We start from the raw sequence: 23,322 nt of genomic DNA, 5'->3' as shown, positions 1-23,322 counted from the left end.
GGTTAGTTAGTGAGTGGGCTGGCTAGTTTTGTGTCAATTTGACACAAGTTTGAGTCATTTGGGAAGAGGTAAACAAAAGTGAGAAAATGCCTGCCCCTCCAGACCGGCTTATGGGCAAGCCTATGGCACAACTTCTTGATTTATAACTGATGTGGGAGGGCCCTGGTCTGTTGGTCTTGGATGCCTTAAGAAAGCAGGCTGGGCAAGCCAAGAGGAGCAAGCTAGTGAGCAGCACTGCTCCATGACCTCTGCCTCAATTCGTGCCTCCAAGTTCCTGCCTTGAGTTCCTTTCCTGGATTCCCTGAATGATAGACTACAAGTTGTAAGATGAAAAAACAAAAACAAAACAAAAAAAAAAAAACCCTTCCCAATTTGCTACTGGCCATGGTATCTTACCATAGCAATAGACATCCCAAAGAAGACAGTGAGACCATGAGAGCCCTGTGACCATCTTGGTCAGGTCAATTTTGCTGATTTCCCCTGTGCTCATATCCCCACAGCAAAGCCCTGGGCGGACTGTGGGGACTTTCATAGTTAGACTCACAATGACAAAATGTAAAGACTTCTTTCTATATCCTGTCCCTCCTCATTTTCCACACTCTCAGGAAAGGAAAAGATACCCAGTCATATGATAACCTCATGGCTCTCAGGCAGGGCAGACAAACATCTAGTTCAAAGTTAATCTAATCTAAAATGTCTGCATACCTGGGCATTTCAGCAGATGATGGATAAGGGGTTAGAGAGGCTAGGGAGGAAGCAAGCATGTAGTCAGAAACAGGGTTCCTTGACATAGCAAAGAGATGTTGAGAGACTAATTTCCTTCCCTTGATGTCCCGCCTCTCATTTCAGAATAGCAGTCAATAAAGGGCCAAGACAGGACTGTAAAAGGGCTGGAAGCTGGGGAGGGCTCATCTCAGAGGTAAGGGTAAGGGGCTCCTGACCTTCCAGGTTGGGGCAGTTGATCCCAGAAAGACAATGTCCTTTAAGGAAGAGGAGTTCACACACACACACACACACACACACACACACACACACACACACACACACCAGCTGGAGGTATCATTGTATGCCCCACATGGCCCCGATAAACTCACAAAGCCCCTCGTATACTGATTCAAGTTATCAGTTAATGCAGCCTTTGATAATTCTTCCTTTACGTATGGAGGAGGGGATATATCTGGAAGGCCTTGTCCAAGATTCACAACAGAAGGATCTGCAGCCAACTTAGTAAATTCAACCCTGATTAGAAAAGAGAAAACAACTAAAATTATAAAATAATATAATTGCAGAGTTAGCTTCAATTTCATATGTTCTCAGTCAGGTAGTGGTGACCCATGCCTTTAATCCTAGCACCTGGGAGGTAGAAGCAGGTGGATCTCTGAGTTCAAGGCCAGCCTGGTCTGCAGAATGAGTTCCAGGACAATCAGGGGTACCCAGAGAAACTCTGTTTTGAAAAACAAAACAAAACTCATATGTTCTCATTATAATCTGCACCCCACCCCCAAATAGGACTTAGTCTTAGAGATGAGATACAATGAGTTCCCAACAAAAATGTTACTATCCACAAGATAAAATTATCTAGTAAATGATGGTTGAACTAATGATTCTATCTTCCCTAGAGACCTCAGTTTAGTAACATTCATATTTGTGTCGTATATGTATGTAGAAATATTAATGCCTGTAAATGCCTGTAATCCCAGCACTGGGGAGGCTGAGGCAAGAGGATCAAGAGTTTGAGGCCAGCCTGGGCTACATGCATAACTAAACCCCACTTCAAGAAAAAAGAAAAGGAAATGGTTTGTTGTAAATTTCATGAAAGCCTCAGTCAAACATAGTTTTAGATATTCTCTGCCATATATCCAATGCTAGCCCAGAGGCTAGCTTCCTCCCACTTAACTGTAATCAATGAGAGGAATTAAATGAATGGCTTCATTATTGGAATCCAATGTAAGGGACCACAGGCAGGAAACTTCCCCACACGACCACTTGTCTAGGTCACTCACCACACATTGCTGTCCAGGCCTTCGATTCGTTTGGCATTTTTGAATTTCAAAGCCATTTTCTGAAAGACACACATTGAAAGTTTCTTTGAATCATTTAGTCAGCATTCAAAGAGGTCACTAAACAGTGGGGCACTCTTGCTTTTTTCTTCCATTACCTTGCAAATGGTACCATGGAAAGAAGTTGTAGAACCCAGTGCAAAGTTCTACAGAATTGTTACCTCTTCCCTACTGTTTTAAAGAATGCTTTTCCTTGTGTCCCTCAAATCTTTACAATCACACCCAAGGACAAAAATATCACCCCAGCATGAAGGGTTAATTTAAAAGCTTGAAACACTTTCAAGAGCTTAATAACAATATCAAAGGAAGAGGATTCAAGAGAATCTTGAGCCATGCTATGAAGGTTGCATAGCATATTAGGCATCCAGATTTCTATAAGGAAGTTCTTCCTATGGCCTATAGGAAGAACTCAATAAATGGTTCTAAACTCCTTAATAATGGGGTATAGATAATGCTAGTTAACATCAGGAAGCAATGCTTATGTAGCAGGCACCTTTCTGTGTGCTTTACATGAATCCCATTTGTGAATGAGCAAAGTTGAGAGGGACCATGAAGATGGAAATGAAAAAAACTTTTCACATCTGCCAACGTTTATAAAACATCTCAAACAGGCTCAGCCCAATATTTGAGCTCATAACCTTTCTCTACAGCCCATACTTAAACTATCTTCTACAGTCTTTCACATACTAAGACCTTCTAAAAAACATGACTGGAAGTTGCTGCTTAAAATACAGTCATCATTCCCATTAGGTCTACTAATACCAAGCAAGCAAGCAAGCTAAGAATGTAGTAGGAAAATATTAGAAGTTATAATTATCATACCATACACAATATTTCAGTTCTTTCAATTCAAAAGCTACATTTTGACTATTTCTCAAAAGTATTGAATTAGCTTTGAGTTCTTTGTTAGCAGGCTGGTGGAAATAAGAAAAATGATCGACAGCATTTCTGCAAGGAATTTTATAATAGAATATTAAAGCAATTTTAATTCAATCTGGGAGAGAGATAATGATAACAGTTATTAAATAAAACATTGTTCTCATTCTATTTCCAATAACGATACCAAAGAAATAGCTTTCTCAGCCTCCTATTTGCAATCTTTGAAACTCCTGTGAAGGGAATCACAAGCAAATTCTCTGGAGGTTAATACACTTCTAGAACAGCATTTTGATGAAGTCTCACCTGAACATTGTGCTACTCTAGAGAATACAATTATAAAACTCAAAAGACCCAGAAGGAGCGAAAAAGATATTTTTAACAAAGGCCTTTCTCTCTTTCTCAAACAGTGTTGAGAACTTAATGATTCACTCAGCATGTAACCAGAAATGCAAATCTGTAAAAAGGCCAGGGCGGTGGTGGCTCACGCCTTTAATCCCAGCACTTTAATCCCAGGGAGGCAGAGCCAGGTGGATCTCTGTGAGTTCGAGGCCAGTCTGGTCTACAGAGTGAGATCCAGAACAGGCACCAAAACTACACAGAGAAACCCTGTCTTGGCAAAACAAGCCAGGGTTGGGGACATGGCTTAGTGGGTAAATCGCTTTCTGTGTACGCATGAGGACCTGAGCTCAGATCCTAAGCACCCATGCAGAAGCCAGGTTCTCACATGGCTTGTTTTTTTGTTTTGTTTTTGTTTTTTTGAGACAGGGTTTCTCTGAGTAACAGTTCTGGCTGTCCTGGAACACACTCTGTAGTCCATGCTGGCCTTGAACTCACAGAGATCCGCTTGCCTCTGTCGGGTGCGCCACCACTGCCCGGCTCTCACATGGCTGGGAGATAGGATGATTCCAGGGGCTCCCGGTCCAGCCAGTACATCTCAGTGACCTCCAGACCAAATTGATGACAGACCCTACCTCAAAAATAAGGTAGGGAGCAAGTGAGAAGGACATTCGATGCTGGCCTTGGGCCTCCAAATTCCCATCTGTGGGCATGTGCACCCCCCTACATGCACTGTTCTCCCACAAACCGGAAAAAAAAAGTCATTATGGAGTACAATAGACAAGGTAGACATGAAGTACAACGATTTCAAATTTAGTTGAGATAAAAAGGCACATTTTGACTTCACTTTATTCCAAGTCTCTATCTAAGCCACTTCCCTCTACTGCCACGCCTGCCCTCCATCACGGTTCAACCCCTCACCCCCCCCCTCCCCCCCCCCCGGCTTTCTCAAAGAATGTGCCTAACTCTTAGTCTTTTCACACCAGCGTCTCTCAGCTTCACTATACGCAGTAGTTCTCAGCCTTCCTTTAAAACAGCTGCAGTGAGTCTCTCCTTACCTTAGGCGTGCCCCACTAGCTCTTACAACTTAAATTCACCCATTTCTCTTAATCTACGTCTTACCACGCGGTTTTTACCTTTCTTTCATTCTGTATGTTCGACTCCCTTTGCTTCTCGTTGGCGTCTCCCTGCCTCGATATCTCCACCACTTCCTCTTTGTGCCCGGAAGTCCGGCCTATACCTCCTGCCTAGCTATTGGCTGTTCAGCTTTTTATTACACCAATCATAGCAATACATTTTCATTCAGTGTACAAACACCCCACAACAAACAGTTCCTCATATTGTGGTGATCCCCAACCATAAAAGTATTTCATTGCTACCTCATAACTATAATTTTGCTACTATTATGTATCATAGTGCAAATACATCTGATATGTGACCCCCAAAAGGATCATGACCCACAGGTTGAGAACCACTGCTCTAGAGACTTCCCCAAGCATATCCCCTCCCCTGAATTCCGTGTTTGAAATAAAATTGTGCCAGGTAGCACTGAGTTTTGAATAACCATAAACAAAGCAGCAAGCATCCGCTTCCCTTTCATTTATTCGTTCATTCATTTGTATGCCCTGTGTCAGCCAAGTTTCTCCAGAGGAACAGAGCCAATAGGAAGCATGAGAGGTTTATCTCAAGGACTTGGCCAAGCAGCTGTGGTGCTGGTCAGTCTGCAATATGCAGAGCAGACAACAGGAGAGAACGCGCATTACAGCTGGAATCTGAGGTCAGGACTCTCACTTCTGGGTGGGGCGCTCGCTCGCTCGCTAGGTTTCTTTCTCCTAAGACATCAACTGAACAAATCTCACCCATATTATGGCGACTACTCAGATTTCCTCAAAGCACACTACTCTAAATTTTAATTTCATCTCAAAACTACCTTCACAGCATAACTACACTGGCGTTTGCACAGGTATTTAGGCGCTTAGGTCTCTGTCAGCCAAACTGACATCAGCAGAGTCCCATGTGCAGCACATGGCGAGCTTTCAACAAATATATGATGAATGGAAAAAATTCGTTCCCATTATAGTGCCCCGAAGTTAAGTTAGGTACTTATGTCTGTCAGCTTAAGTTAATTTATGATGCAATTATAAAGGACCCCAAATTTTTGGACTTGAGACAGGGCCTCTTGTTTGCCTCTGTGTATACCTCACTAGCTCCTGAGTTTCTGGGAGATTCTCGGTCTCCCATTTACCCATAGGAGTTTCTGAGATCCTCAGTCTCCCACCTACCAATAGGAGGGCCGGGATGCATACATGCTGTCTTGTTCAGCTCTGTGTAAGTGTTGGGGACTGGAATGCAGGTCCTCACACTTTTGCAACAAGCGCCTTGACCTCTGAACAATCTCCCGAGCCCTAATATATTTAATAGCATAAAACAGTGAAGGCTTTCCTTTTGTTTATATGATATATACACTAATATACACTGAGACTCGGCTGCTGCTCTGCTCCAGTCACTCATCCTGAGACACACAGTCAGTCTCCGCCAAAAACACAACCTGCTTTAAAACAAAAGACCATAGAGGTTCCTGTTTGGATATACACATTTTGCTTCTATTTATACCTTTTTGGTCAAAGTGATTTCATGGTTGATCCATGGAGCCAGGTTATATAGCGGACCAGCGGAGGAAGCAGTAAGTACTTGTAGCTAGATAAAGCTGCAGGGAGTCCAGCTCCAGTGGGGTTCAGGTCCCAAAAAGGAGGTGTGGAGTCGGTGAGGGAAAAGTGGAGACTGGCACGGTCTGAGGGTGAATAGGGAAGGCTGCCACTTTATTGAAAAGAAAAAAAAAAAGGCTACACTGTTTACACTCTATAATTGCACACAGGATTAAATGGGAGAAAGGGGCATGTGAGCTGGGTGGGGCTTGTGATCGGAGATTGTGGAAGCTGGCATTGACCTTCCCAAGTTAATAGGCACCAGTCATATACTAATGGAAGGGCCACAAGTTCCTCTTGCCAGAGATAAGGACAACTTCCTTTTTAGCAAGCAGGAACTTTCTTCAAACCCCTGAGGAAATGGGGGCTTTCGTCTAAATGCCTGACTTTGGGAAAAGGACTTTCTCTATTATGGAATATTGAAGTTTTTAATTTGGCTTAGTTTATCTAAAAACTAAAGCTTACAGTGAGCAAGAAGGAGGCTATACAAATATTACTGTGAAACTGAGTAGACCTTAGGAATCTATAAATCTTGATTGTCAACTATACCTACCTTAGTTTTCAAGCATATGTTACTCATCTAAATTTTGTAGCACTTTGGTGGTAACTTGTATGGGAGTAGGCAGAGTTATCATGCTATATGGTTCCATGGTGGCGGAGGATTTTTTCCAAAGAATTATTTTGTTTAAAGAGATTGTCATTTTATATATTTTCATATTTCAAAGCCCAAACAAAATTTCCCAAAGGAAAAAGCCTAAGGGAACTCCCATAACACGTAATGAGAATCATTAAAAATGAGAGTAAAAGGATGCTGGAGAACTGTGATCTGCAAAGCTGAAATGCTGGAACTCTGTCAAGCAGCAATGGTTGCCATACAGTCAAGATCAGACAGGCCATTGTTACAGGTTGAGTTTGGTCCCCCTCAGTTACATAGGTTGAGGCCCTAACTCTCAGTACTTAGAATGTACAGAATGTAATAGGAATAGGGCCATTGGGGACTCAGTGGCTTTGGAGCTAAGGGCACTGGCTGCTCTTCCAAAGGACGCAGGTTTGATTCCAAGCACCCACTTGGTGAGTCAAAACTGGCCGTAACCCAGTCCCAAGAGATCTGACACTCTCTTCTGGGCAGTATTGCTGCACACAGAGCACAGATTACATGTGGACAAACATTCATACACATAATAAATTAAAATAAAGATTTGACTGTTACTTTAAAAAAAGAAAAAAAGAAATAGGCCCACTGCATATGCAATAGTTAAAATGAGGTCATTAGGGTGGGCTCACATCTACTTTGGCCCATTGGTTCCTCATTTAAGAGGACACACCGAGAGAACTTTGTATAAAGCACATGGCCAAGACTGAGGGATTTGTCTACAAGCCAAGGATGCCAAAATTGCCAGGAAATCACTGAAAATCAAGGAAGATGTTCCCTTCACTCCTTAGGATGAAATGTCCCTATTTACAGTGGTCTCAGCCTTTTCAGCCTCTAAAGGCAGTGAAGGAAACAAAACAAACCTCCCATTTCTTAAGCATCTGCTTTATTAAAACAACCAGAGGAAATCAATTGACTAGCTGTATTAGTCAGGATTCTCTAAAGTCATAGAACTTTAGAATTAATCTCCCCCCACCCCCACCCACACACGGGAATTTGTTGGAATGACTAACAGGCTGAGTCTAACAATGGCTAGCTGTGAAAGGGAAGTCCACGAATCCACGAGGCTGGGTGTCTCAGCTGGTCTTCTGGATGTGCTGGAATCCTGAAGAAGTAGGCCCCAAGGCCGGTGAAGGAAGGGATCTGCTGACAGGCAAGAGCAAGCAGGTCAAGAAAGGACTAATGACCCTTCCTCCTCCCATTGTCCTTATATAGGCATCCAGCAGAAGGTGTGGCTCAGATTCAAGGTGTGCCTTTCCACCTCAAGATCTGGATTAAAGGACTGTGTCATCCCACCTCAAGATCAAGAGTGTCTTCCAGCCTTAAGATCGGGATTAAAGGCATGGTTGTCTTCCTGCCTCAACAACCAGATGACAAGTGTGCCCTCCATTTCTGGATTGTAGCTCATTCCAGGTATAGCCAAGGTGACAACCAAGAATAGTCACTAGTGGCAGGTAAGAAGCCACTGAACATCAGAGAGGTTGGTTAACTGATTAGACAATGGCCAGGGAGAGGTTGGAATGTTGCAAGTCCAGAGTCCAATTACAATTTATCTCAGGCTATCTTCAGCCCCCTTAGGAGACTCAGTATCTGCCTAACATCTTTATGACTAACTGGTGAAAACCCTTTGAACTGTATTCACTTAACAGATCACTAGCTTTGCCAACCAAATGGCTGAGTGCCATGGATAATATCTGAGGTCCATAAAAGAGAGACTCCCTGCCCCTCACATACATGCACCTTGCTTTAACATCCCTACCTAATGTCTTTTTTTTTTAAATGATGGGAAAAAAATATACCTAAAAGCGAAGCTTCTGGAAAAATCATTTGTTCTTCCCTGTCTTGTATCTTTCCTCAAACTTGACCTTGGCCTCCCCCCTGGCCTTGCGTTTCAGGGCTGGGTCTCTAAAGACATCCTTGTTGACAACTGTTTTGTCCAAGGGGATGTCCACAGAGTACGTTGTAGTTATAAACTTTCACAAAGGACTTGATCTTTGACCTCTTGGCGATTTTCTTCTTGCCCATGGCAGCTGTCACTTTTCAGGGATAGCGGTCAATTCCAGCCACCAGGGCATGGCTGTAAGGGCGGTCTGAGGTGCCATCATCAATGTTCTTCACGATGACGGCTTTGTGTCCAGAGCAGCGTCCAGCCAGGACCAGCATCACTTTCCCAGGTTTCATGAATTTGCCCATTTCGACAGCAAGGAGCCGGTACTCATGTCTGAATGTATGTATTTTAAAAGTGGCTAGGTAGACTTAGGTCTGTGTTCATTACCATAAAAGATTCATCAGACTGTTACCACACTGGAACATGTAATTTGGGGTATCCTGGAGTTGTGTTCCATAGTTATTCATATTTGGCTCCTGAATATCTCTCTCTCTCTCTCTCTCTCTCTCTCTCTCTCTCTCTCTCTCTCTCTCTCTCTCTCTCTCTCTCTCTCTCTCTCTCTCATGTATACAGTGTTCTGTCTGCATATATCCCTGCAGGCCAGAAGAGGGCACCAGATCTCATTATACATGGTTGTGAGCCACCATGTGGTTGCTGGGAATTGAACTCAGGACCTTTGGAAGAGCAAGCAGTGCGCTCTTAACCTCTGAGCCATCTCTCCAGCCCCAATAAGCTATCTCTTATCGCCTTTGAGGTGAGGGTTGTGTCTTTACAGTGACAAAAGTCATATGACACTCTGCACAGTGGGGACAACCAGACTCAACTGCAGATGCAAATGATGGTCCCGAGACAGAGGCGGGCAGGTCTCTGAGTTCAAGGCCGGCCTGGTTTACAGAGCAAGTTCCAGGACAGCCAGGGCTACACAGAAAAACCTTGTCTTGAAAAACATACACAAAACCCCTATTTCCTGAGGCAGACCCAAAATCAGGACGTTAAAATGAGCTTCCAAATATATAATAAAACATCTATTGGTCTAGTATGATTTTTGAAAGCAGCTAACCATGTGAAGTGCAATTTTCATCAGTTAGATTTCAGGTATGGCAAATACATGAGTATTACACACAAAGTTACCATTGAAATCACAAGCCACCTAATATTCCATCAACTTGAAGTGAAAGGGTGCTGTTCTAGAGCTTCGCCACAAGGTGGCAGGGTTGGCAAAGATAAGGAAAAGCTTCAACAGTGTGCATTCCTAACAACCTAAGAGCCTGCCTGCTACACCCAAGTTCCAACTGCATACATTTTAAGGACTTAACCCACGACACCCAATGCATGTAGGTGGGATGAGACAGCGACAGAAAAAGCCTCTTAAAGGAGAGGCTGAAGCTGAGGAAATCAAAGCTGTCAAATCTGTTCAGTAGGAGACATTAATCAAGTCTACCTAGACGAGCCTAGGAGATGGCCAAAAGCTATTGGAGGGCAAGAGAGGCCAAAAATAGAAATGGCAAAGCCATATACAATGTTTGAGCACGCGCGTGCACATACACACACACATGCACATACACTTTTTTGTATCTTATTTTACTTATTTTTTTTTTTAATATGTTGATGTTTCGATGCCCACAGTGATGGCACTTAGTCCCTTCATTCCCTGGTATTAATACTACCTTTTAAATGTCTATTTTTGTTTGTTTATTTAAAACACACTGGAAACGCTATACTGAAACATGATACCACCGCCAAACCTATGCTGTGGTTTCTTTTGTGAAGTACATAGCTGTTACTCAGGACCCCATGAGATCAGGGACTCTCAGAATAGCACTAAGATATAATCAAGGACAGAGGCTTCCTCCAGCACATCAGATGCCATTGATAATCCAGACCTTAGCTGCATGAGACACAGACTAGATCCCCATCTCCTCTGACATGAAGAACAATGATAAGACGGCTCATGCTACCTGAGAAAGAGAAAAGGATAGTTGTTGGTACCTGCAGCTCACAGGTAACAGATGGGGCCTTGAACCCCAAAGGGTTTTGCTTTCCTCTGCTTTCCTTCACATGAGACTAAGTACAGTTACCTCCCCCAAACTCACTGTCAAAGAAGGACTGAAAACTGTACCACTCGAAACTGTCTCAGAATCATCAGGGAAATGAGAATAAAAATCACGAGACATCATGACATATCCATTAAGATGTTTTGAGATGCCGGGCGGTGGTGGCGCACGCCTTTAATCCCAGCACTCGGGAGGTAGAGCCAGGCGGATCTCTGTGAGTTCAAGGCCAGCCTGGGCTACCAAGTGAGCTCCAGGAAAGGCGCAAAGCTACGAAGAGAAACCCTGTCTCGAAAAACCAAAAAAAGAAAAAAAAAAAAAAGATGTTTTGAGATACTGTTGTTGACAAAAATATAGGGCAACTGGGATACTGTTCAACCCCACTGGGAAGATAAAGGGGTTCAGGCCATTTGAGAAATGGTTTGGCGGTGACCTAAAAATTAAACATAATTTAAATGTAATTAAATATGATTAAAAATAAACCATACATCTCACCGTGATGTGTTTACAAGATAATGAAAAACTATGTCTAATAAATCAATGTACAAGGACACTTCACAAGTTTATGCACAGAAACCCAAACCTAAAAACAATTTCAAGGCCTGTCAAATGGGAAAAAGAAAAGCAAACAGGTGCCTCCACATACTGAACTAGTACACAACAGCAAGGAAGTTCTCACAGATACGCTACACTTAAAATCACTGTATGTAGGAAGAAACGCAAGCAAAGGGCCACGTGACATGTTCCTGTTTATATAAAACACTGAAAGTGAACCAATCCTTAGTGACTACATGCAAATCAAAGGACTAGGATTTTTTATCTTAGTGGAGGAGCATTTGTTTAGTATGTGCAAGGCTCTGGGTTCGGTTCCTAGTACCACTGGGTAAGGCAGGAGCTTCAGCAGGGCATAAAGAATGTCTTAGGGGTGATGGAGGTGCTGTGTGGTTGATTGTAGTAGGGATTTCATGGTACATCCCTCCAGCAAATAAATGATCATTGAGTTATCATCCTAAAGCTGTAGTTTGTTATATCTAGACAGAGCTGATTTGAAAAGGTCATCAGGGTGTTTTAAAATTGTGCCTCCTTCCTCTCTGTGTAAAAAAAAAAAACTCATCAGGCAAACATTAACAAAATTATGTCATAGATTTGAGATCTTCCAAGGTATTATTTAGCTACAAATTCAGAAAACCAGGTGGATTACTTTATTTTGCCACGAGATGGCAGCACAAACACAGAATTCTCCAGCAATGATGGAAAAACTGAATGTAAAAGTTCAGTGGTCCTGGAGGGCTCCTGTTGCAAATCACCCTCTGGAGCGATGGAAGGATCTTTCTACTAGCACATGGAGGAGACCTGATCTAGTGTTGGTGTGGCCCCGGGGTTCTATTTATGTCTTTCCTCAGGACAATGAGGTTCCTCTTTGGATTCCTGAGCACTGAACACGCCCTGTGGCTGCTGCTGAAGCCCAACATGTCAGAGACCTAATGGGTCATCATGAAAAAATCTACCCTTCTGATGCCAATGGAGATTGAGAGCTCAATATGGCCAGCTTTGGCAAGCATTAATGTAAGCCTAGGAACTGTAGCCATGAGATTGGATTCTCCAGAAGAGCTGCCAGCCAAAGTCATGCTGGGATCAAGAAAAACGGGCCTTGGCGGTTCGTGTTCCTGGAGTTGTATCCATGCCAGTGGATGTCCACACAATCCAGAAGAGAATTTGACATTGCTGCTGCCACTGTTGCTGTTATAACAATGGTGCACACCACTGCTACGGTTTCTGGGATTACCATTTCATAATTGCTTACTACAGCTAGCACAGTGGAGACCCTGGCAACAAAAGTAGCTACTACAGTTAGTTAATCTTTCATTCTATTGGGCATGATAAATTTAATTCAGTAGTTATATACATCTCGATTGGCTTTGAAAATTATAAATTTATAAACTCAAGTTCCAGTTGCTTTTGGAATACTATCTTACAGGGACTCCAACATACAGTATGGCTCGATAAGGAAGGGAATGGCTCAGTTGCCTTTAGCCTACTGGCTATGGGTGAGATAAGACCTCTGTTGGTCTTTTCTGTATCGAACACACAGATTGCAAGACCAGTGCCACTTTGAGATCTTTGGCAGCAATTAACCATACAGCTCACACACGTTTGAGCTGGTTTGATAATGAATATTCAGAGACGGGTAATGCCTGGGGGGCACTCACCAATCTAAGACAGAGCACTTGTGTGGCCTGGGCAGGTGTCTCCATGACAGGTAAGGTGACTTGCTGACGTCCCACGTAACCCAAGTCAGAAGCTCATGTTTTAATAAAAGGGGACCGGCAGGGCCCTGGTTCCCGTTTTGGGTAACTGTTGCCTTGCTTGTGGACCTTGACCTTGATATCCTCCCAATGCTAATTCCCTGCCAGGTTCCACCCTCCTGAATGCTTAAGGGAAGTTCCTTGTCTGTGTATCCTGAATAATGGGCTTTAACAGCTTAGATGCAAGACTGTAAAACATCAGTAGTGAACTTCTGCCCTCCGGGGTCCTCCCATTGTGCTGTAAGCCTGTAATTAAGACCTCCTACCCCCTTCAAGAAATGACATTCGACATTTAAAATTAAATTTATATATATAATTGAATGAATACTGCGAATGTAATCTATGAATACCACAAATGTGATTAATATCATGAGTGTAATTTAAAAAATAAATAAATAAATTTAAATTAAAAAAAAAAAAGAACCTGTAATTGTTGTTGCTGGTTTTTGTTTTTGTTTTTTTTAATCTTTATTATTAGCAAAGTGTTGTAATGAAAATCCTGTGTATGACTCTTTGGATACATATGAGGCATTTTCCTAGGCTGGATCTCTAGAAATGGAATGACTGTTTGAAAGATATATTCATTTTTTTCAATAATTATTACTAAAACTGTTCCAAAAGGCCATAGTAATGTGAGCGAAGGCAGCATTTCCCCATACTCTCAGTAATACTGAGTTACTAATGAAGCTGAGCCTCATACATATCCTAGTCAAAGAACAGCTTATCTTTTTGATTATATTATTGCCACTATACTCTTTTGAAATGAGTATCTCTGTGTGTCTGGGTATACAAATGTATATAACCCACATGAGTAAAAAAAAAAGTTCAGTGGTCATCCTTGTGGATTTCTTTGACTCTCTATGAGAGGCCTTACCCTCTCTGAGGGGTGGATGGAGGGTGAGGAGGGAGATAGGGGGAATAGAAAGAAGGAAGGGAGAGGGAATTGTGGTTGGTATGTAAAATGAAAAAAATTAAATAAAATAAAAAAAATTCAGTGGGACATCTGAATTAAGATTTAAGAATGAAGCAATTATACCCAGTGCAAAGGTGTGCGTATTTAACTGAAAATTTTAAGCAATACATACTTAGTTGCTCTATTCTATACAGAATTATTTCTAAACTGGGTTTGGTGGCTCATTCCTGTAATCCTACAGTGCTGGAGGCTGAAGTTAAAGGATCAAGACAAATTTGATGTCAGCCTGATCTACTTACCAAGTTTCAGGCCAGCCTGGGCTCCATAGTGAGGCCATCCATGTCTCTAACAACAAATAATCAGACAGGCAGGCATCATGACACATACTTCAAACCCAAGAACTTGAGAAGTGGAGGCAGGAGGATCAGCTCAGGGCCAGCCCAAGCTATCTAGCAAGGTCTAGGCTAGCCTAGGGTACATGAAACCCGGTCTGAAAACCAAAGAAAACAAAACCAACCAGCCAACAAATAAAATGCATTCAGCATCTGTTGCCTGAACATGTGATGAGGAAGGAATCTGGACTCTCTGAGAGAGTGTGCTAGAGGAAAATCCTACACCTCAACAGGAAGCTAGGCACTGGCCACACCACACCTCACAGGACTGATCCTCAGAGGGCAGGGAGTGAGAGCTATTGCAGACATTCCTAATCAAAGTCTGTTTCTGGAATTCTGGCTGATTTCAGTCTTTGGAAAAAGCAATTCCTCTTTATTTGCATCAATTCATTCACTTCCTGTCATTTTGTGCTAATTGGTTTTTTGAACTCATCACAGCTGAGGATATAGCTCAGCAGAGGAGGGCTTCCCCAGCAAGTATGAAGCCCTAGGTCCAATCTCCAGTTTCAGTGGGTGAATGGATTCAGCCTGGCATGGTATGTGGTGATACACACTTATAACCCCAGTGTTTAGTGTTAGCCTCAGTCTTACCTAATACCCACATGACTATTAGACTAAACTCCCAGACTACACCCCATTCTCCACCAGTCCTGAAGCTAACAATGTGACAGCATCTGAATTCTGTGACAATCAAAATTACTGTGTTGTTTCCCCATCTTGATGTAGCCTGCCTAAATGATGACCATCAATGTATTGCATAAATACATTGATTCATGACTATTAAAGTTCACACAATCTTTTTCCCAATGGAACAAATTCAGGGCAGCTTGAATCTATATTCTTGGGCCATCCACAATCACTCATACTTGGCTCAGGATAAACCATTTTCTTATTCCTCCCTCTATCTTTTTCCTTGGTCTCTCTCTATTGCCAATTCTGGCCCTGAACTCTAGACTCAGGTGATACTCCTGACCCAGAGCTGGGGTAGCTGGAACTATTGATGTCCTCTATCTTCCAATTTCTAGTGATTATAGTTTATAGTCAACAGCCTGGCTGGCACACGTAACTCCCCGATGCCCTAAACTTCCTACTGCTGCTTTTCAAACACCATCCACTTTGCTTTTTCATCCTCCAATAAGAATAACAGTTATCTCTTTATCTGTCTGACAATTTTAAGGTTTATATTATTGTGTGTGTGTCTGTGTCCCTGAATGCAGCTGCCTGTAGAGGTTAGAAGAGGGTGTAAGATCCCTGGTGGGTGGGCTGTAGATGAATTTCTAAATCGTCTTATTAAATAAAAAACACAGAGCTAAACATAGGGGTGAAAGCCTTAGAGAAAGATGAGGGAAACAGGGAGAGCCACAGCTAACCTCACCAACTCGGCAGCTTCCAAATGCGAGTTACTTCCTGTCTACCCACGCCTTTATTGCTTTGCTGTTCTGCCCTCTCATTGGCTCTCTTAGCCCAGCTACCTCACTTCCTCTTTCTACACAGCTCTGTCACTTTCTGTTCGTCTGTACAGACCTCCAGCCCTCTATGGTTGTTACTTGGATTAAAGGCTTGTGTCACCACTCTTGGCTCTGTTTCTTAGTGTGGCCTTGAACACACAGAGATCCTGTCAGCTAAGTGATAGGTGTGTGCTACCACTGTCTAACCTCTATATTTAATATAGTGGCTGTTCTGTTCTCTGACCCCCAGATAAGTTTATTGGGGTGCACAATATATCAACCACAATGGGCAATTGTGAATAGTCTGATCTGGGAACTGAATTCTTAGTCCTCTACAAGACTAGCAAGTGCTCTTATGGCTGAGCCGCCTCTCCATACCCTCCTCCAATCTTGCTGTGATTTTTAATACAAAGCCTCTGATGAACTATGTCAATGTTTTGTGACAGGGTCAGTCCTTAAAATGGAAGCTGTTAAAAATTAAGCCTAGAGTCAACATGTAATTCAGTCATTCCATGGCTTGGGGGTGGTGGTGGTGAACTGTATGTCAAATAATCTACAGGTTTGAATAATACACTGTTGGTGATTCTTGTCTGAGATGTAGATGAGAATCACTTAGAAACTTTTTTTTCTAAGAATATTCCAGACTTAAGGATCAGCATATCTTAGTGTGAGTCATATATGTAATCTAACAAATTCTACCAATGATAATCACAAACACACACACCATTGTTATTGTTTGTTGGAGCCCATTTAGGCTTTACCCAGCAGGTCTGCACAAAGAGGATGACTGGACCACAAGCCCGAGTGCAGGTGTCTGAGATGGTCTGCACTTGACTGTGCTGGGGGGAGGTCTTTTGCTCCACCCTTGGCATTCTGTAAATACCCTAGGGCAGAGACAGTTGAGGCCAGATGGATTAGGATCCAGGCCCTCCCGAGGCTATCTTGTATTTTCTATCTTTTTCTCTTCCCTCTAAACTTCTATCTAATATTTCCTGCTGCTTCTATTCAAGAGTACTCTGGGGAAATGTGGGGGTGAGATGGCCCCTCCCACAGTTGTTTCTTTTTTGAGGCAGAGTCTCTATATATAGCTCTGTGACTGTCTTAGAACTCTCTATGTAGGCCAGGTTGGCCTTGAACTCACAGAGATCCACCCGTCTACACCTCCCAAGAGCCAGGATTAAAGGCATGGGCCACTATACCCAGCTCACACCTTTTAGTATCGTAGTTTCATAGGATCGCATTGGGTGATCATAATTGCTTGGATTCAACCATCTTCTTTTTTTTTTTTTTTTTTCCCCCGAGACAGGGTTTCTTTGTGTAGCTTTGCGCCTTTCCTGGAACTCTCTCTGTAGCCCAGGCTGGCCTCGAACTCACAGAGATCCACCTGGCTCTGCCTCCCGAGTGCTGGGATTAAAGGCGTGCACCACCACCGCCCGGCCTCAACCATCTTCTATTTATGGGGGAAGGAAAATTCAACATGCTCATGAGTTAGAAGTAACAATATTTAAAAGTTGATTATACTTTTTGAACTTTTAAAATCTACATAGTAAGGGTTGAGAGATTAGAATGAAGATGAACATCATGAAGCTCCTAACATTCTATCATGTTTGACACATGAAAAGGACAATTAGAGAAAACTCAACCTATTATCAAATGCTCACATTCACATTAGAGTATGAATTCAACAATGTCATGATTCCCCCAACTCTTTTCTTTTTGATAACCACTGAGTGATTTCAAAGTAAATCCTGGACCTTACCTCATTATATCTCTACTTATTTGGTATACCTCTTTGAAAAACAACTGGAATGTCATTACTGTTTGGCTGGAACCTCCAGCTCAGCCCTGAATGATCCAGAAAGCCCCATTCCCCCTCCAAACCCCACCAAGAGAGAGTCTCCAAATAAAGGAAAGGCACCAAAAAGCCCACTTCAGCATTCTTGGTGGCTACTGGAGCTTCCTCCCCTGAAATTGCCAGTCACTCAAGTCCCTGCCTAAAGCATTCCGCTTTTGACCATACTTGGGCACAAACCCAGCTTGTGGGGAACATGTCATCATCCCTTGTCTACAACCTATATAATCTCACCACTTTAGTTCAGGTGTGTGGCTTCTCTAGCCTCGACCTCTGGGACTGGAGAACCTGCCCCAGAGTTGCTTTGCTCAAATAAACCCATTGTTACACTTTTTCAATTTAGCTTGATCTGGCTTACTGAGTTGGTGGAGAAACCTATTATCAGGGGTCAGAAAACCCATTAATTATCATAATTAATAATAATTCTTTGTCATAAACATATAACTAGTGCACATTCATCTTTCTCATTAATTTTTTTCATATTATCAAACAGAAATGACAGGAGGGAAGTCTTGTTCTGCACTAAGCTCTGTAACAGATCAGGCTGAACAGCAAAATGAATTCCTTACACCACAGACTAAGCTGCTCAGCTGACCACACATACAAGCAACCAGGAATAGAGTCAACAGCCCACTTTCCTAAGCAAACTGCACGAATGGACATGGCCATGAGCGTCCTTCTGTCTTAGTCCATCCACCAAGAGAAACTCAAGCAGCCTGATGTTTACCTTATGCATCACTTATTTTTCTGTCTTTCTGATCCCTGTCCCCACATCCCCCTGTCCCTCACTAGGAAAATAACTTTGAAATCATCAGTCTACTGTTTCAGCTTGTTTCCATGCTTTCCCATGTGTTAAGTCAGCTCCCCCTCCTGGGCCCCCTGGAACACTTACTCCCTGGAGTGATGTGTTGCCCAATTCTAGAATAAAAAACAGCAATTAAGGTCTTCAAACTAGGACTTTGTAATTTTGTCCTTTAAAAATTTGGTAGTGGATTGGGTCAGGTTCCTCACTGAGGTCTACATGTTGCTACTCAGAAGTCATGGGTTGTAGAGGGCATGAGGTCCACATGCTTACATATAGCCCTAGAGAAACGAGAGCTATTAAACATTCCAGCTTTTTTTCTTCAACAGAAGAAACTGACACCCGTTCACCTGGAAGTAGATGTTTAATAACCTGGTGATCTTTGCTATTCTGTGGAGCCAGCCCTCGCCGGAATCCTCCTTATCCTGAGCATTGTTTCTCAGTCAGTGGAACGCATTATTGTGGAAGGTCATAGATACTTTGCAAAAGGTGTGTACTTTGCAAGAGAGTTGTAATGTAATCACACCTTGAGCTTTACTGAAATAATTGTCATGCTGCAGATGTTTGAACCAGCCCTGTAACTAAGTCGATGCTGATTGGCTTTCTTCTTGCCTCTCTTGGTTTATTTCTCTGCTGGCAGTACAGCTTTCAGGGACCCCTATGATAGGTCACCTCAGGGTAATACCTCTCAAGGCTGCCTCCCACCCACTTCCCATGCCACTGACTGACAGAAGAAGCTGGCTCAGTTCTCCATCCTGTAGTATGACTCACATTCTGGGTTTGTTTGTTTTTCCATGGCATTTCCCCTGCTTCCTAATGCTACCACCCTTTAATATTGTTGTGCTGATCCCCCATCCATAAAATTATTTTTGTTGCTACTTCATAACTGTAATTTTGCTACTGTTATAAATAGTAATGTCACATCTGATATGTGACCCCTGTGAAAGCATCACTCAAGCCACAAAAAGTTCATAACCCACTGATTTAGATGAACTGGAGGCCATCGGCCTGCACTTTTGTACTTTTAGTCAGAGTGACAGGCTTTGCTAAGTGTTGGGGAATATTATTTTAAAGTGTGTTGCATTTTTTCCTACTGCTTTTGTTAACAATTCAAAGACATGTTTGATTAAATAAAATTAACCTGTGAGCAGGAGGCTGAGTCAGCAAGTAGCTTAGCTGACAGGAAGTGGTAGGAAGAAACCACGCGTAGCAAGGGCTTTTTAAGAGGGGGCTGAGAGAAGGATTTGTGGTGGTGGGGTGGGGGTGTTTTTGGAAGATGCCAGAAAAGGGAAGTTAGCTACTAGCTATTCAACCTGTCTGACCAAGCAAAGTTCCACCTAAACTGTTGAATCATGAGTTCTTTAGATTTAGATAATTTCTCTCAGTAGTTCTGCAAGAGTCAGTGCCTAAGGGAACAGAATTCCCTCAGGCTGCAGCCCTTGCTGCCAAAGCCCTTGCTTAAGTGGCAGGCACTGTAGATAATAAAAAACAGGTAACAACAGCTAAGCAAACAGAATTCCTACTCGAGCACAGACAGTAGAGCCTGACATGGTGAGGAATACACCTGTCATGATTCTGATTTCTCATTTGTAACACACAAAAACTTACATTCCAGTTGAACGTTTCTATGAACATAAAATAAGGGTGGCCAACACAAGGAGCAATTGCTCAAAGAACCAAAGTTCTCATCAGTGATGAGACAGAATCCTTCATTCCACTAAAATACTTACTAAAATTCCCTTGAAAATGGTGTCTTTTTTTTAAACCAACATGAGAAAATACATAGAATAATTTGTCTGTCTGTAATAAGCAATACCTACGGCAGAAGTGGAGAATCCAAGGACGTTCGAAGGATAAATTGTTTTTAGAAGCTGTGCTCGGCTGCCAAGGGAGTAGAGTCTTCTCTGGGCCAAAAACATGCTGGAGAAGAAACATATTGAAAGAGGAGTCATGTGTGTTATCTACATCACTACTAGTCACCTAGAGGCAGCTAATAGAACACAAGCTCATACAAATATGAACATAGTAAAAGTTTTAAAATTGCATTTATTAATTGTGAGGTGTGTGTGTGTGTGTGTGTGTGTGTGTGTGTGTGTGTGCAGGCATGCATGCGTGTGAGTGTGGGGCTCAAAGGACAATTTGTGGGGACTCAGCTCTCTCTTTTAACCATGTGAGTTCTAGAGATCCAACTCAGGCTGTCAAGCTTGGCAGCAAGCATGCTTATCTGCTGAGCCATCTCATCAGCCTGGAACACGTTTTTTGACAACTAAACTAACTTCCTTCCCTCTCTTCCCCCTTCCCTTTGGACTCTTATTCTATTCTATATTATTCATGTCTGGAATCATCCTAATGCTATTATTCTATATCTTATAAAAACATATGCCGTAAAAGAAATATGCAAGTGATTAGAATCAAGATGGAGTCACTGTGTCAACCAGAACGAAACCAAGTATATACAGCAGGGAGGTTATAAAGCTACAGTTGTTACAGGTTTGTGTCTGATAATGATTATCACAAAAGACTACCCACAGGCTGGCAGAGAGGACACTGCAACTTTATACACAAGAAACTGTGTGTTCAACTTGGGACCAAAGCAATGCCTTGTAAATCACAAGTCAAAGGATTTGTAGGTGGATTTTTCATTGGGACCATGTCCCCACTAGTGACATAGAGGCTTATTATTAATTATGAAAGCTTGGCTGATAGCTTAGGCTTGTTTCTAACTAGCTCTTACAACTTAAATTAACCCATTACTTTTAATGTACATTCTTTTACGTGGCTTGGTTACCTTTACTTTGTAATGCCCATGCCGCTTGCTCTGTGTCCTGGCGTCCTACCCTTCTGCTTCCCAGAGTCCCCTGTGCTTGAAAATGTTGCCTAGATATTGGCCATTCATCTTTTTTTAATAAATAATACCAGTCACAGTGACATATCTTCATACAGTGTAAAGGAATATTACACGACAAGGATTAGTGTTTCAAAGTATTTTATATAATCCTCCGTGTGTGTGTGTGTGTGTGTGTGTGTGTGTGTGTGTGTGTGTGTGTTTTAAACTTCTCCATGTGTGCTGAGCATGGTGTTGTATACTTGTGATCCCTGCACTCGTAAGAGTAGGTAGGAGGATCATATGTTTGTGGCTAGCCTGGACTACATAGCAAGACTGTTTCAAAATACTGAGTGACTGGGATACAGCTGAGTGGTAGAGTGCTTGCGTAGCATCCGCAAGGTCCCGTGTTTAGTCCCAGCATCTTAAAACAAAACAAAAGCCCCAAAGCCACCTCTCTTGGAATGCCCTATTTGAATACGCCCATAGATTTCTACCGCACTGCATTTCCCCCGTGGTGCTCTGCCAGTCCCGAATAAATATGATACTCCTTTGAGAAATGTTCTCAGACCCATTGATGTTTTACTGAGATGCACAATATTTAAATCATTTTACACTGGAGATCTGTAAAGATATTCAAAATTAAATATAAAGCCTTTAGGCCAGGAATGGTGGCACACACCTTTAGTGCCAGCTTTCCTATTCATTTATTTATTTTTGAGGTATGGTCTCCTGTAACCCAGGTTGTCCTCAAACTCTGTAGCTGAGGATGACCTTGAACTCCTGATCCTCTGGCTTCACCTCCCAAGTGGGATTACAGGCCTACACTATGACCTCCGGATGACTTTTGCTTTTTAAATAAATGTGTTTTTAAATAATTGCCCCAATGCGATTAACACTGTATACTGATATTCACCAATAGACTAAATAAATTGATACATTCAGATGTCATGATGTTGGGGGAAAAAAGGTAGCTGGCTTTGGTTTTTCTCTAAGCACAAGGGTCTGTGAAGAAAACTAGAAAAATGTGAATCAGTGACCCTGCCCATCTAATCACAGCACATTGTATATAGAGCCTGACATATACGATCAACAGAAAAGTCAAACTGCCATTTTATCATCTCTAGAGTGGACTGATTCAGAAGAAAGACTGTGAGCAACCTAGAGATTCAAGGTTGGTGAATCGTTGAAGGCAAAATGTAAACCTCAAAGGTAGGCAAAGCATTCAAAACTCAGCTTAAAAACGCTTAAAGTTTAGTGCTCTGAACTCACCACTCAAGCTATCAAGTTACAAACCTGCCCCAAGTGAGGTACACACACCCAAAGAATAGAGTTTAGTGAATCTGACAACGTCCAGAATCTTCAGGTGAGCGGCAGGCTCAAGAAAGGTTATCCAAGACACCCCTAAAATGGCTAGAACTAACGAGCAAGTACCCGTTCATTTTCACATGCCATACCTGTTAGTCCACTTCCGGAATGTTTATAAAGTTCACTAATTGCAACAGAGGTAGGTGAACAAGGTTCTGGCTTGGAAAGTACAAAGAGGTAGGTGTTCAAGGCCATATGAAAAGAGGAAGCACGGAAAAATTCTGTCAAAGTTTATCAGCATGAGTTAAGAGGCACCGTTCAAAAACGGCTTGAATGTAGAGACGGGAGGATAAGTGCAAGGTCGCCCTCTGCTACATAATTACTTCGAGAACAAGAGACTGCCTCAACAAACAAACAAAAATCTATCACGGATGAACTCGAGTTAGTGCTGCCCTTTCAAGAACGAGTTCTAAATACCCCAAATTACACAATTAAGAGAAAAAGAACAGAGGACTGGGGTCCAGTGATCTCGGAGCCCTTCTTTCTCCAAAAAAGAACGTGTCAACCCCAAGGTTGACCCCACCCCCCCACAGTCTCCGCTGCGATCCGACCGAGACTTGTAAGGGGAGCTTCTCCAGCCCTCCGATCCCCCTAAGGCTCCCAGCTCAGCAAACTCCGCACGTCCCGGGCCGCGTCACCCCGCACCAAGTCCCGCGCCCCTTCACCTCGCTCTCCCGGTTCGAATGCGACTCTAGCCTCAGTCCGGAGGTCGCGAGGTGGCGCGGGGGCCGGGTCCCGTGGGAAGTCCACTTAGGGTGCAGCATGGGACCCTCCTGGAGGGTGGAGGGGGCGGGGTGGAGGCGGCGTCTGGCTCTGGCCGGGGATTGGCCCCGCATCAGGGCTAAG

The 23,322-nt window shown here is 42.8% G+C and overlaps 1 protein-coding gene, 1 long non-coding RNA gene and 1 pseudogene across 4 annotated transcripts in view; all 3 read right to left on the bottom strand.

Moving 5' to 3' along the window:
• Kyat3 (kynurenine aminotransferase 3) overlaps window positions 1-23,279 on the bottom strand; it is a 51,846-nt gene extending 28,567 nt beyond the window's left edge. Inside the window, exons 1-4 of one of the 3 annotated variants that reach the window (XM_006986116.4) lie at window positions 23,142-23,279; window positions 20,105-20,204; window positions 2,004-2,062; window positions 1,095-1,239 (exon numbers count right to left, since the gene is read on the bottom strand). In XM_006986116.4, the coding sequence (XP_006986178.1) occupies window positions 1,095-1,239; window positions 2,004-2,062; window positions 20,105-20,203 (303 nt within the window). In that variant the 5' untranslated portion in view covers window position 20,204; window positions 23,142-23,279. Of the gene's footprint in view, window positions 1-1,094; window positions 1,240-2,003; window positions 2,063-20,100; window positions 20,205-22,565; window positions 22,588-23,141 lie in introns of those variants that run through there. The other 2 variants (XM_006986119.4, XM_042280041.2) reach the window with 2 other exon arrangements.
• LOC143274007 (uncharacterized) lies at window positions 7,499-16,924 on the bottom strand. The gene is made up of 2 exons (XR_013052402.1): window positions 16,841-16,924; window positions 7,499-7,775 (listed from the first exon to the last, which is right to left on the bottom strand). It is a non-coding gene; the product is annotated as an uncharacterized LOC143274007 (long non-coding RNA).
• Window positions 8,417-9,009, bottom strand: LOC102903228 (large ribosomal subunit protein eL27 pseudogene; annotated as a pseudogene).
• Window positions 23,280-23,322: the final 43 nt, after the last annotated feature.

Source organism: Peromyscus maniculatus, chromosome 6 (assembly GCF_049852395.1).
Source record: "Peromyscus maniculatus bairdii isolate BWxNUB_F1_BW_parent chromosome 6, HU_Pman_BW_mat_3.1, whole genome shotgun sequence".
NCBI lineage: Eukaryota > Metazoa > Chordata > Mammalia > Rodentia > Cricetidae > Peromyscus > Peromyscus maniculatus.
This window is presented reverse-complemented; position numbering and strand designations above follow the sequence as displayed.